General features: G+C 36.2%; 2 protein-coding genes across 3 annotated transcripts in view; one reads left to right on the top strand and one right to left on the bottom strand.

Moving 5' to 3' along the window:
* Positions 1–279: 279 nt before the first annotated feature.
* Positions 280–12,585, bottom strand: olfml2bb (olfactomedin-like 2Bb). 2 transcript variants are annotated; one of them, XM_691218.10, is made up of 8 exons: positions 12,186–12,585; positions 11,155–11,421; positions 10,676–10,783; positions 8,921–9,082; positions 6,286–6,475; positions 5,294–5,734; positions 4,608–4,784; positions 280–3,407 (listed from the first exon to the last, which is right to left on the bottom strand). In XM_691218.10, exons 1-8 carry the CDS (start codon positions 12,321–12,323, stop codon positions 2,809–2,811), a joined length of 2,082 nt encoding a protein of 693 aa, XP_696310.4. In that variant the 5' UTR covers positions 12,324–12,585; the 3' UTR covers positions 280–2,808. The 2 variants fall into 2 exon arrangements, with proteins under 2 accessions (XP_696310.4, XP_005163682.1); XM_005163625.6 differs by having other exon boundaries at positions 663–3,407; positions 5,294–5,731.
* The window catches only part of si:ch211-267e7.3, a 49,354-nt gene continuing 47,225 nt past the window's right edge, over positions 12,537–14,665 (top strand). Inside the window, exon 1 of the mRNA XM_073924847.1 lies at positions 12,537–12,727. Coding sequence (XP_073780948.1) covers positions 12,588–12,727 — 140 coding nt within the window. The 5' untranslated portion in view covers positions 12,537–12,587. The remainder of the gene's footprint in view (positions 12,728–14,665) is intronic.

Here is a 14,665-nt window from a genome sequence, read left to right as displayed (position 1 = left end):
ACGTAAGTTGGCATTTTGTACATGTGGAGTGGCGGTCATTTGGCATATCAGTCACTTCAGCTTGTCTAACAGTTAAAGTGAGTTGTATCTTTTTCACTCAGTAAGTAATTTTCTTAAACATGACTGACATTGTTGGAGCAACGTTAGCTTTCACTATAAGGTTTCCAAAGAGAAAGCTGGTTGCACATTTAAGAGAGATAGACTGAGCATGTGAGAATTTCAATCAAGCTGAAGATTTCAATGAATACATGACAAACAAACAAAAAACTACATATTGTTAAAACATATTTAATAGACAATGCACCCCAAAAATGAAGATATGTTAAAGGTGCTTTATGTAAGTTTTTGACTCTTCTAAAGCATAAAAATACCATAATATGTTTGCAGATATTTATGCCAAGTAAACATTCTTGTTTACCTGAAAAACAATGCTAAAGTCAGATATTCTGCTTTGGAAATGGTCATCCTGTGATGGAACAATGTCTTTGTTTTGGTTTCTTTTAACCTGCCCAATGCCACTTTAGCCAATTATATTTCACCACCCCGGGTTCCCTTGTTGGAAAACTGCATATTTTATTCATTCAGTCAGAAAGGCTCTCAAAGCATGCGCCGAAATGTGACCTCCAGTGGACAGTAAGAGACTCCGAAATGAGATGCAGATTCAGAGTTCCATGTGAAGTTATTAATTTGCAAATAATATAAATATTACAAATATAAACATTAGGTAAGCATGTTACATTGTAACCCCTCGTCCTAACAACACGCTAGGTGATGAGATTTGCAGTGATAAGTAATTTGGCTGTTTACACCAGACAAAACCTGACAGAAATGTAAATACAGCTATTCACAGGCACAGAATATGCACTAACTCCCGAAATGGTAAGATTTATTGTTTAATACACAATAAACCTCTAATAATATTAAGTGTACATGCTGAATCACTGATATGTGTTGGTTTTGAGTCACAGTTCTAAAGTTCAATTTCAAATGATTTATTTTATTTTCAAGATCTGAGGTGAATCTGCTGCTGCTTTCATTAGTATGGCAATAAATGTCATGTAAAATGGCATTTAAGCTCACATTGTTAGCATTTAACACTGAATAAAGCACATGAGGTTTACCTGAGGTGATTATTTTCAGCTTTTTGTTGTCCACCTGCAAGAAATAGAAGCTGATTGATTTCTAATAAAATTTGAGGTGTTGGTTTGAGAAAAAACTCCACTTCTATCACGTGCTATTTCTTTTTAGTTTGAACGCTATTAAAATCAGCCTTTAGGCTTAACTATCAGACTCACTCCTTGGTCCTCAGTCTGGCAACCTGCACTTGCGTTTGTTTTGATCTAGAAATGCAATACCTAGTTCAACCACTTGGTGTTAAACTTACATACTGCACCTTTAATCAGTTCTCAATTTTACTTCCATGGTAGTTGTTGTACTCTTTGACTCTGAGCTCTTATACTTTGACTCTAATAAATATTGCGCAAGGCATCGAACCCCAAACTGCTCCCCGGGCAGCCTACTGCCCCATGGCCTCCGTGTTCACAGGTTTAAATTGCTTTGGATAGATGCATCTGCTATTAAAATACCCCCCCCCCCACCCCCCACCAAAAAAAAAAAAAAAAAAGGATAAAGCCTCACTCTTATTTTTGATTTTATCTTTGTCAAATATATTTGCACAATTTTAAGAAATGTTTTAAAAATCTTAATTGATATATTTTTGTCAGCATGGTCTTAGGGTGATCTAATTATTTTTTAAAATTTAAATCTTTAATAGCAAATAATTATAGTATAGAATAATTTTAGAAAGAAAAAAGTAGCTGCATTTGGTTTAAATAACTTTTCAGATGTTATTTTCAATGAAATGAAACAGGTTTAAACAGGTGTTCGTTTATTTTTAGATTTAGATTAAATTCATTTTAAATTACATTATATACAGTACAGTACACTTTATGTAAGCAGTGAGAACCTTGTCATTAAAACCTAAATTATAATTTTACCCCTTTGAGAAAAAAAAAAAAACATCAAATGAAAGCAAATACAAAAACATGCAGCAGACAAAAAAATAAGGCATGGTAAAATATCCATAAAATATTTGTCATGTAGACTGATCTACAACCCACTTAGACACATAATCCATTGACTATTTTATACAACAAGTGCTGCAAGCAGTACTTTAATAAAGTGTTAGATTAAATTACAGTTCAAGAGTTCATACTTTGCTGATGATTGGTTTTGAAGCATGTTTGGCATGCTGTTCCGAGAGAGAGCCCTGAGCTTATAAGATCCTCGAGCCCGGGGCTCCCTCTCATTTGTAGGGCGAGATTGGAGTTTGAGCTCTGGTAGATCTCGAGAACTTCCCTGCTGTTTGTAGCTAATGAACAATTAGGGATTGCTACGAAGAGATAACTACTTACTAGGAGCATGTCTATGGTGCCGATTTGGATTAGACAATTAACTCAAGTCATGTGTTATTGGATAGTGGGGGAAAACCTACGCGAGCACGGGGAGAACATGTAAACTCTGCAAAGAAACGTTGACTGGCTTGGTAAGGACAAGAACCAGTGACATTCTTGCTGTGAGGCAACAGTGCTAAACACTGGGCCGCCGTGCTGCCCATCTAGGAAAGGAGAAGCAGTAGGGGTGGAAGGGGGTATTCTTCAAAACTAAGATGACTGTGGTATGGAACTTATTTTATTTATGGAGACTTAGGAATTGTCTGATTGGTAAATCATGAATCGGCTAATGCGGGACCAGCCGTGATCAATCAAAAGCATGTGATCCTCTCGAAAGTCTATAAATAAACTTCACTTAATAAGCAAATATTACATCATAGGTCACTTGATGACCATTGTCCCAAGCATAAAGCATACGTTCCTTAGGGTTATAGTCAATCTGTGTGGTGTAGGTATAGTTGTTTATAAAAGGGAGTCGAGGAATCATTTGGGTATGCGTGTGTGTGTCGAACGCATAAGAAATATTGGCATGTGTGCGCTCAAAACTGTCGACGGCGTATAGAACACCGCAGATGACAAAGCAGTTTCCATAGTAGTTTCTCCTTAGACCTGTCCTCCAGCTCTTCTCTTTCTGTAAGTCAGAGGCACGGAGTTTGCTCAGAATGATCACCTCCTGGTGAAACCCCTCGTCATCCAGAGCTGGGTACACCAACCATAACCCACTTTCATCCACACTGAAGTCAATATCTGAATGTCCTCCCCAAGTCCAAGGGGCCTCCTCCTCCTCTAATATTGCGTCATGAAGGGTGGTCCAGGCTGCAACATACCGGAGACGAAGATCAAACCTGATTATATCACGAGAAAAAGCTCTATTGTAGAAGAAAGAGCCACTGTAGACGACATGGCCGGTGCCAATCCAGTTATAGGGGAGTTTGTAGGAGTTGCTGACCTGCCCTATGAGAAAAAGAAAAGAAATCAATGTCATGTTTTAACATAATAGAAAGTTTAAGTTTAATGATGATCCAGTTTTAAGTACTAATGGCTCATGTAAAACTGATGTGTCGACACAGTGTCAGCATCCCGAAGCCCAAGTGTTTCGAAACACTTCACTGAAGAATGATCTAAAAACACCCAGGTCACGTGATTAAGGTGATTCGAAACACCCAGGTTACATTAATAAAGTGTTTCGAAACACCGGGTCATGTGACTAAAGCGATTCAAAGCATCGATCATTTCAGAAGCGTTTCAAGACCTGGCGAATTTGCATTTAACTGACAGGGTCAGTCTGATGTTGCCTAGTGGGCTGTGCTTGTGCACAGAGTAACTGTGCTGCAAATGGCCTAAGTTTGAATCTGAATTGTACAAATACTCTGATATTATGATTTGATGTATTTTAATAATGTTACTTTATGTTTTATGGCCAGACACAAGACATATTTATTCACAAAGTGTTCATTCGGATGTCAGAACAATGTTAAAACAAAACATGTTACAACAACAGAGCATTTACAATCTAATATTTATAACTGCATCTCGCTGTATTCGAACCCATTATCTCTGCATGCTAGTCTGGAACTCTCACCGTTCTGTTAAATCACTTGAAAACTCTTTATCAACTCTCTCTGGAGTTTAATACATTAATTTGCTTAACTGTTTCTTTGCTGAAGATGTTCCAGAGCAATGCATTAAAAATGACCACTAAATGTCAATGTAGAGACAGGTTTTCAAAACGTTTTGAAGCTTCAAAACATTTGTTTCGACTGTTTCAGTGTTTCATGAAGCCTTGCTCTGCCCACCACTAGTTTCAAGGGACACTCTTCCAAAAGTTTAAGAGCAGCTGTATGTTTACATTTATAGGCTTCAGGCTATGTTAAAAATGGATATATACTGGGATGAGCAGCTCTTTCGTTCAGGAGGATAATGCACACTGCCACGCAACATGCATTGTTTACAAAATAGTTGAAAGACATGATGAAAAGTTCAGGGTGTTGCTTTAGCCTCCAAAGGTCTCATGCCTCAATCCAGATAAGCATATGTGGCATGTGCCGGACCAACAAGTATAGTCAATGGTGGATCCTCCCTACATACAGTATGCAGTACTTTAATCTATAGACCAGCTAATTGCTGCAGTTTCTATTTTAAAGTCAGATGTACCTTGTTTAAAGGTGTCAATGTCACGGAATTCTAGAAGCTGGTTCCCATAGTAGTAGTCGGTCACATAAACAACTTTTCCATTGCCTTTGGGGTCTTTCATCCAAGCACCTTCATTTTTGCCGTATTTGTTGTGGGTAACAGGATCAGAAATGCTTGCTAACGTGTCCTTGCAGATCCCTGTAAACAACAAATGGAGTTGAGTTGTTACCATGAGCAGGACCATGCCTCACTTTGCCTTCTTATCCAATCACCTAAATTTATTTAAGGCAGATCAGCCCTCTAGCACTGTTCGTCTCGTTCTCTCGAACCCACCCTTCCTCTATTTTCTTGTTTCCCACAATCCTTATAACCCTCTCTTCCCTTCTAGGTTGATTTGGGGGATCCTAATCACTTTACCAAAATATATGAGACAGTACCCTCACTTTGAGTCTCTGGGAATCATCGTAGGATGGCCAATCAACCTACCTATTCATTCATCATTCTCTGACTTCCATTCCCCTTCATCCCACTCTTCCTTTACCATCCCTCCTCCTCCATCCCTTTTCATCCCTATAACAAAGACTGCCTCAAAGTGCGGTGTGGTCCATACTGGTGAAAATCAAAATGTATAAACCACAGGGCTTGCAACCTTTCTGATGCCTTTAAACTAAATTTTCTTCAAAATCATTATCTGAAATCAAGCTTACCATGATCTTTAGTCTTTAAAGTTGTTGTGCTTTTTTGAGTCGTAACTTCATCCCAGCTTAGCTTGGACTTCTTTATAGGCACTGTAACACTGGCCAGCTGTTTTGGCACCACAAGAGGAGTTGCGATGGTTGTTGTGTTAGTGCCTGGTGTCATTGTGCTAGTTGAAGTCGTTGAGGTTGGCATAGTTGGCCTTTCTGTTGTAATTGTGCTTGACATCATGGCTTTTACACTCTGTCCTTGAGTTTGCTTTGTCACATTTGACATGCGTGCAGTAGTAAAGTTCTGTGTGTTGAGGTTGATGGTGGTGGACTGAGTCACTGTCACAGTAGCTTCAGGTGTTGTAACAGGTGTATTCAGCCCTTGCTTATGGAGCTGATCTTCAATTATTAAATCCACTGATTCATCTCCACTCACAACCTCATGTGCAACTGTGGCACCTACTGAAAAAAAACAGTTTTACTTTACCACAGTTTTCTGATTTTCTTCATTAATATTAACATTAATTAACATTTTCTGAAATAAATCCACTGCAGCATTTCATTTGAACATGTCAATCAAAGTACTCATAGTGTAGACCAACCCTGTTTCTGGAGATCTACCTTCCAGCAGAATTCAGCTGCAACCTTGGTCAAACACACCTATCTTTAATTTTTAAGTGTTCCTTTGGATCCTACTTAAGCTGTGGTCACACTGCACTTTTCGCCCCAAAGACTTAAATTTATACGCATGTGACTGCGGCAGACAGGAAACGCAAGCTTGTGCGTTAAGTTTCCCATCTCGCTGTGTTCAAAGTTCAAGCTCAGTGAACTCTGACCTGCAAAATCGCATCATGTGATTGAGTTTGACCAATAGAAGATCAAAACGTGACCTCTTTATACTCTCTATACATGGATGACATTTACACCTGCGCTTTTCTCGATCAGAAAAAACACATGAAGTGACCAGCTGTGAACAGACTTGTTAATGCTTAAATGTGGTGTCAGACACTCACTGCGCTCTTCCCCCTCACTGTCCTCCATTCTGTTGGCCTTGTAGAAGGTCATGCTCCTGAGGCTCATGTTCTTGGCATCTGCTTTGGTCTTTGCAGGTTTATGTTGCTCCTCCTGACCCTCAGATTTGCTTTTCTTCAGCACAGGCTTGCTGGGGCCCTGATTCCCAACAAACTTCTCCTCATATTTCCTCTGGTCAGGAATAAATTGTCTGTTAAATTATCATCCTTTCAAATGTATGTGATTAGTCAGATCATTCTGGCATCAGCTAAGAAGCATTAATTGTCTTTTTCCAAGCCACCCACTTTGTGTCTAAATAAAACTCTTGCATGAGATGAGGGGCAATTTGTGGGTATTATTGACTTGAGCATGATGTGGGAAAAGTTGCATACTGTAGATATGATTAAATATTTTTCTATGTCTTCCAAACTAGCTGGAACAGTGCATTTGACCACTGTTTCCACTAGGCAGGAACTGGTGGTGGCTTTGCCCTTTGCATTAAAACTTTCATGAGAATTATGCTTGCAGAATGGTGTGTTTAAAGAGATATAGTGGGGGAAATAAGTATTAAACGTGTTATGTTTTCTCCTAAGAATATTTCTCAAGGAGCTGTTTGGAATTGGAATCAAATGGAATTGAATAAAATTTTGGTAAAAACCTAAACAAAACGAACATAAAAGTTAAACAAAACAAAAACAATCTGAAAAATTACTTTTGTGTAATAACAATGTAATGACTCAAACTAGTGAAATGAATTTAATACTTCATATGAAAGGCTTTTTTGGTGATGGCAGCTTAAAGGCGCCTTTTATATCGAGAATAAAGTCTCAGGTGTGTGTTTTTTCACACATTTCAACAGAGTGCAAACACCTTCAACATAGGCTCATTCTGAAAACGTAGTCCTGCTGACATTTCTGGAGACCGTGTATTACGTAGCCTGAGGTATGTATGGCTGCATTTCATTTTTTTAAGCGAACGCTACGGGGCGGTATGACGCCGTTCCTTTTGGCGCTTACCTTAGAGGGGAGGGCTTTCCCACCACAACCAGTTTGTCCGGTTAGCTTGTCGTGTATGTCGGCGGACTTGAGGCGCAGAAAGGATTTGACAACGATGAGGACCGGGTTCGAGTCTGGGGAGGAGCGGTTCCAGAAATCAGCTAAGACAAAAACAGAATCCAAAAAATAAAACGAACGAGTGAACAACAGGGTGAGAATGTGGTAAAATCCAAAAACGTGGTAAAAATCAGACGAGGGCTTTTCTTTTTCTGGGCGGCTTTTGTAAACCATTGGCTGGGTTTAGGGAAGTAAGCAGGCGGGCAGGTCAATCGGTAAAATTGGTTGGGTTTAGGGAAGGAGGGACGTGGGTCGGTCTATTGGCCGGTCGCCCAGTCAGTCATTCAATCAGTCGACAGTGGCCTCCGGTGGGTTCACGCAAGAACAGCACGGACGCGAACAGCACTCGCGAGAGGCATTTGAGAAGCAAAAAAGCGCACATAGCAGCCTCTCACAGATTCGTGAAAACAAAAACTGCAAAAATACGTACCTCCCGGGACGTTTAATGGTCTCCAGAAATGTCAGCGGGACTATGTTTTCAGAATGAGCCTGGGTTGAACATCTTGATGCTTCTATGGGTTTCGTCTATCAAATCTGATCTTTATTTTTTATATTTTCTATTGGATTTAAGTCAGGTAATTGGCTGGGCCATTATACAGCATGCTTTTCTTTCCCTGAAAAAAATTAAGTTTTGTTTTGGATCATTGTCTTGCTGAAATGTCCACTCTGGTTTCATCGTCATCATCCTGGTATGCAGATGCTGGACTGAAGCAGCTAATATTAATTTACACTGATGAAGGGCGGAGGGTTGCTGAATAACCACTGAGAGATTTTATCTGCTGCCTGGGTTTTCACTGCCTTTCTACACCTCCCTTCATTCATGTATTTAATACTTTTTCTTTGCATCATTTCATTTTATTACACATAACTTCGTTTTGTTTTCTTTGCATGTTTGGATTTCTTCCATTGTTACCAACATCCAGTGAAAATGTCAAGTCAACAGCACCTTTAGAAATATGTTTTCTGAGGAAAAACTGGTGTTGTATGCAACACTTATTTCCCCCACTGTATGTTCACCAAATATGAAATCAGTTAGTCAGATATGAAAACTAGCCGTCTAAAATTGTTTCCGTTGGAAATTGTCCGCCAAAAGTCATTCAAGTCTATTCAATAAAAATTTGAAATATTTTAACTTCCATCATTACAAAAACACATTGAACTTCTTCAGAAGACATACATTAACAATGATGTAACAATGAAAATTGCTACTAACCAACACCCAATATACAGCATAGAAAAGCCAGAATAACATTTAAAACTATTCTAACTGTTTGTATCATTCTATCGGCGTAAAGATGAAAAAAGTCATATACACTGAGGGTGTATTAAAGCTTTTGAGGGTGAAATAAATTATGTGGTCATATTCTTTTTGGGTGAACTCTTCCTTTAATGTTCTACTAAAGAAATGTCACCTACATATTGAACAGCTGAAGGTTAGTAAATTAACAACAAATTGTCATTTTTGGGTGAATACTTCCATTTAGGCTCTTCTAAAAGATCGTGCTAGAATATACTGCATCTGTACCTCAGTGTGAGCAAAAGCCGCTGCTGCGTTCTTCTGCAGTGAAGGCTCCAGCACACTGAGACGTTTCTTCTTCTCCTGTCTTTGGTTGGAGCGGGCCCCCTTCCCCTGCCCCTTTTCACCTTTCACGCTCACTTTCTCCTTTGTCAGGTTTCCGGAAAACGACTGCAAGGAGAACGTAAACACAATAGAGGACCATGGGTGGCAGTTCCGCCCAACCACCTGAACCCAATTCCCCTTTGTCCAGTTGTGACATTTGAAAGCAGACAGTGATTTCTTTTGCCACAGTAATACTGAAAAGCGAATAAAAAGCACATTGTTGTTTTTAGGCCATGGTATAATCAAAAATAAATAATGAGACCCCCTGTTATTTTTCCCTGATGTACCATGACTGGATTTGCTTTCCTGTGATTGTGCTGAAGTGAAAAAAGTTTTTTTTTTTCTTCCCTGTGCATACAAATAAAACTTTTTAGAGTAAATCTTGTTAATTTAGTGGTTACTCTATTCTCATTTGAATACATTTAGTACAATAATTATTTAAACACAATATTTAAGGATCACAGTGCATCCCCAAAATACTAATAATAATTGTCATTGAAATCTTAAAAGAGCATTCCACTTTGCGCATGCTGCACCAAGGGTACAGGAGCTAAATTCATTGATTATTACACAAAAATGAGAGTATAGTTCCTAGTCATATGGACATTAAAAACGTTTAATTTTCTGTCTGTCTTAGTACACTGTAACTACAGAAAAACATGCTTTAAATATAAAGATTATGAAAACAAACCTTTAGAATTTTTTAAGAAAGATGCTTATGGTCTAATCTGTAATACAATTCAATGATTTATGCTATGCTAAGCTAAGCTAAGCTAAAAGTGCTCCCGTAAGACCCAGAAATCAGCTGAATGGATCAAAAAATGTTAAAACTCTACAGTTTAACTTTAGGGGAGTTGTAAAATTAGTCTTTTCCAAAAAAAAAAAGAAAAAAAAAGCGGAGTGTTTCTTTAATACAGGGGTCACCTGGAGGGTTTCTGGAGGGCCGGTGTCCTGCGGATTTTAACTCCAACCCTAATCAAACACACCTGAACAAGCTAATCAAGGTCTTACTAGGTATACTTGAAACACCCAGGCAGGTATGTTGAGGCAAGTTGAAGCTAAATCCTGCAGGGACACCGGCCCTCCTGGACAGAGATTGGTGACCCCTGCTTTAATACTTTGACCCACACTTTTGAGTTTTGCTTATTTGAGGTCAAGACGTTTTTGTAAATAACTAAAAATGAACTAAAAATGTAGTACAATCATAAATAATTTTATTAAATTTAATTCTGCTATTAAATTTTTACATAAATATGGCCGTATATTCATCCGATATTCACGCATTCGTTCATTCATTCATTTTCCTGGGCTTAGTCCCTTTATTCATCAAGGGTTGCCACAGCTGAATGAACTGCCAACTTATCCAGCATATGTTTTACACAACGGATGCCCTTCCAGCTGCAACCCAGTACTGGAAAACACCCACACACTCTCAGTCACACTCATACACTATGACCAATTAAGTTAATTCAATTCACCTATCTCGTATGAACTTAGTCTGTGGGGGAAACCGGAGCACCCAGAGGAAACCCACAGGAACATAGGGAGAAGATGCAAACTCCACACAGAAATGTTAACTGGACCAGCTGGGACGCGAACCAGCGACCTTCTTGCCACCCAATATTCACCCATATTTTGCATTTAATTTATTGCACTCACTTTTTCAATATTATCGACACGTTCCAGAAGTTTTGTAGTGACCGAGTGAAGTTTTAACAAATCCATCCCATAGAAAGATCCCTCAAGCAGGTCCATTATGTTTGAGAGCTGAAAGATCAATCAAGACAGATAAACTATAAATCCAAGAAAATTATTTTATATTACATTTTGAAAATGACTCAGTGATCACATTTTAAAAAGACAGTTCACCCACAAAGTTAAATCCTGTTGAAAAGGAGATACTTTGAAGCATATTGAAGAGTTGAATAGCATTTATTGTCCTAATATTGTGAATATTTACCAGTTTTTATGTTTATTTACCAACATTCTTCAAAGTATCTTTTTTTTTAATTCTGGGTGAACTATGTATTTAGTAAAGATCATAAGCATGAGATAGGATTAATAAAAGTTATTTAAAGTATAATGTTGCCTAATTTACATACATCTACATGATATTCCACGATACGCCTTGACTTTACCTTGATATCATCTTGTCCTGCCTCTTGCAGCTTCTTAAACCTGAAGTCTCCCTCACAGGGGTTCAGGGCGGATGGAGGGGCAATGCAGGCACACTTTTTGCAGTTTGGTCCTGCAGTGACCGTCTCTACTGTGTAGAAGTCCTCAGTTTTGGCTTGGCCTTCTTCAATACGCTTACATGCACTCCTGCTCAGGGGCCTGACTACACACTTACACTGACAGTCTGAGCCCTCAGACAGAGTCTTCACTTTATCATAGTCCCCGATCAGCTGTGACAGTCAACAATGAAATCTTTATTTATAAATTAAATAAAATAAATAATTTTCATTTTAAGAAAATGTTTTTTTTAGATACAACTACATAATAATCATTGTGTAATAATTATAACAATAATAAAATAATAAAAGAAGGAAAAGAAGAACATCAATAAATAAATAAATGAATTAATTAATTAATTATAAGAAGATCAATAAGAACGACAACAAACTATAACAATAATAATATTTTTCTTACTGTTAATATTATTTATTATTGTTATTATTATATAAATTGGTATCAATTATGATTGTTTTAGCTCTTTTTTCTTAAACATCTAAAACTTTGCTTATGTAGTTATGAAAATTGCTTAAATATATTTATATTATCATTTTTATAAGAACCAAGCATAATAATCATCATCATCATCATCATTATTATATTTATATTATTAATAACATTATTATTATTATTATTATTATTATTATTATTATTGTTTTTATTATTATTAGTTTGTTGATATATTAACTATTATTAATTGTTGATATTAACAGAATTTTTGTATTAATAATTATATATACAGTACATTATACATTTCTATAAAAATCTAGCACAACAACAACAATAATAATGATAACAATAATAATCAATTCTAAATAATATGTTTGATACATAAAATCATATTAGTCTATAATATAGTTATCTTGCCGAATTCCATTAATAATAATAAGTCATATGTTCATGCAATAATTAGCTTTCAATAATCAAGAGCAATTACCTGTGTGAGTATGTTTTCTTGATTGTCCATCTCATCTTCTAGTGTTGCGCGGTTGTCTGTATTGTCAGTTGCCTGCTGCTCCACATTGGCGCGTGTCAAACAAAAAACACAGCAAAAAATATATAACAGTAATCCCATTATGAAGATTCCTCAAGAAGAGCTGCAAGAACAATCTCAGTTAGATGTTACTCTTCTCTGTCCGACCGTCCCAGAAAAAAAATTATTATGTAATTTAACCTAATGTAAATACTTTCACATGCCAATCAACTCTATTAATCAATGAATATGCAAAAATTGTCCTCGATGACGTCAAAACAGTCCTAGATTAGTGGAAATCAGTGCTCTTGGCTTTTTCAGATAGAGGGAAGACCTTGAGTGAGATGGAGAGCCGGTGATGAATGGATGATGATATGTGAAGGTTTGCTGTTTGACCAGGAGTCAGTGGGCAGAGAAGAAAAGGAGGAGTTCAGTCATCTGATCAATCACATAATCCCGCGCTTTTCAATGCACATGTGCCACACAACCAAACCAAGAGTAGAGACGTAAGTAAATGGTAATAAATATGTCACCAGAGGAGAAATTTAAGGTTTTTGAAGAAACATATTTTTGTATTTATTTATTTATTTAGAAAAAAAATAACGGGGATATACTTGATAAGATGTGAAAATGGTGGACATCTTTTGTTATAGGAAGCTATTTTATTTTATTGATTAGTGTTTGTGTGTATATGTGTCTACATGGATAGATTTCTACATTTTATAGATTTTTTGTAATGCTGTAAAAAAACTTGTTGTTTTTGTTATAAAGATTTAATATATATATATATATATATATATATATATATATATATATATATATATATATATATATATATATATATATATATATACATAAAAGAAATATGTTAATATATAGAATATATTGGTATAAATATAAGGATGTACCCTGGTAAAAGTATGCAAATTTTCTATGTGGAAATTAAAATATGACAACGTGACGATTACGTAATTGATCGTTTATGGTTTTAGTTGGTCTGTTGAAGCTAAAATACACGTGGCTGTATCATAAATGCTGAATTTGTGAATGCAGCTAGTGTCGCAGAATCGCACGTGAAATAGAGCTCTCGCGCCATCTGCTGCCGTTTATATTCAGTGCAAATGGGAAATGTAAACGTGCAAATGCCTGAGACTAACAAACTATTATGAAGACAGACTGCTTGTTTTTTTTACTTGGTTATTAAATACTGTGTAATAAGAGAAATATTTCTTTAACCATCAGAAATTAATAGACATGCCATCAATTTCATTTTAGGATTGTATAGGCCTACAGTAATTGATAAGGGGCAGTTGTTAAAACTTTCAGATAAACAAAGGGTCAAATACACAATATTTAAAGATTATTGCCTCATAAGAGACATTTAAATTACAAATAATCAATCAAAAAAATAAATTAATCAAAGACAAACATTATGCACTTACTTTTTATCCAAACTATCTCAATGAAGTAGGCTAGTACAGCTATACTATATATTTACAAGTGATATGATATGTCATAACATAAATAAAAAAATATGTTTAACAAATGTACAAATGTAATAGTGTCTACAAATAGGTCGATTTTTTAAAGTTTTTTTTTATAGTGAAATATAAAGAGTTCAGATGCATATACCTCCAAGTGCCATCTCAAATTTCCAATGAATTTTTTTTTATATATTTCTAATGAACATTTGAACGAAAATGAACATTTTTCTCAGCCTCCTTTGTTTATGTTGAGATATTTCACTTAAAAAAGGACTTATTCCTTGCTATAAAACCTACTAAACATACACACAGGAGCCCGATAAAATACTCATTTTAGACGAAAATTTCAGACGGCATTTAGAGGTTTTTGCATCTAAACTCTTCATAGATTCACCTTTATTCAGCATAGCAGATTTATTTATGTAACATTTAATCATTATTATACAATATTGTACTTATTCAATATACAAATGAACAAATTATCTATCTATCTATCTATCTATCTGTCTGTCTGTCTGTCTGTCTGTCTGTCTGTCTGTCTGTCTGTCTTTCTGTCTGTCTGTCTGTCTATCTATCTATCATCTATCTGTCTGTCTGTCTGTCTGTCTATCTATTTATCTGACTATCTACAGTTGAAGTCAAAATTATTAAACCCTCTGAATTATTAGCCCCCTGTTTATTTTTTCCTACAATTTATGTTTAACGGAGAACAGATGTTTTCAACACATTTCTAAACCTAATAATTTTAATAACTTTAATCATTTCTAGTAACTGATTTTAATTTATCTTTACCATGATGACAGTAAATAATATTTGACTAGATATTTTTCAAGACCCTTCTATACAGCTTAAAATGACATTTAAAGGCTTAATTAGGTTAACTAGCCAGGTTAGGGTAATTAGGCAAGTTATTGTATAACGATATTTTATTCTGTAAAAAAATATAAATAGCTATAGGGG

Source organism: Danio rerio, chromosome 2, assembly GCF_049306965.1.
Source record: "Danio rerio strain Tuebingen ecotype United States chromosome 2, GRCz12tu, whole genome shotgun sequence".
Lineage (NCBI taxonomy): Eukaryota > Metazoa > Chordata > Actinopteri > Cypriniformes > Danionidae > Danio > Danio rerio.
The sequence above is the reverse complement of the archived record's forward strand: the minus strand, read 5'-3'. Positions and strand labels throughout refer to the sequence as shown.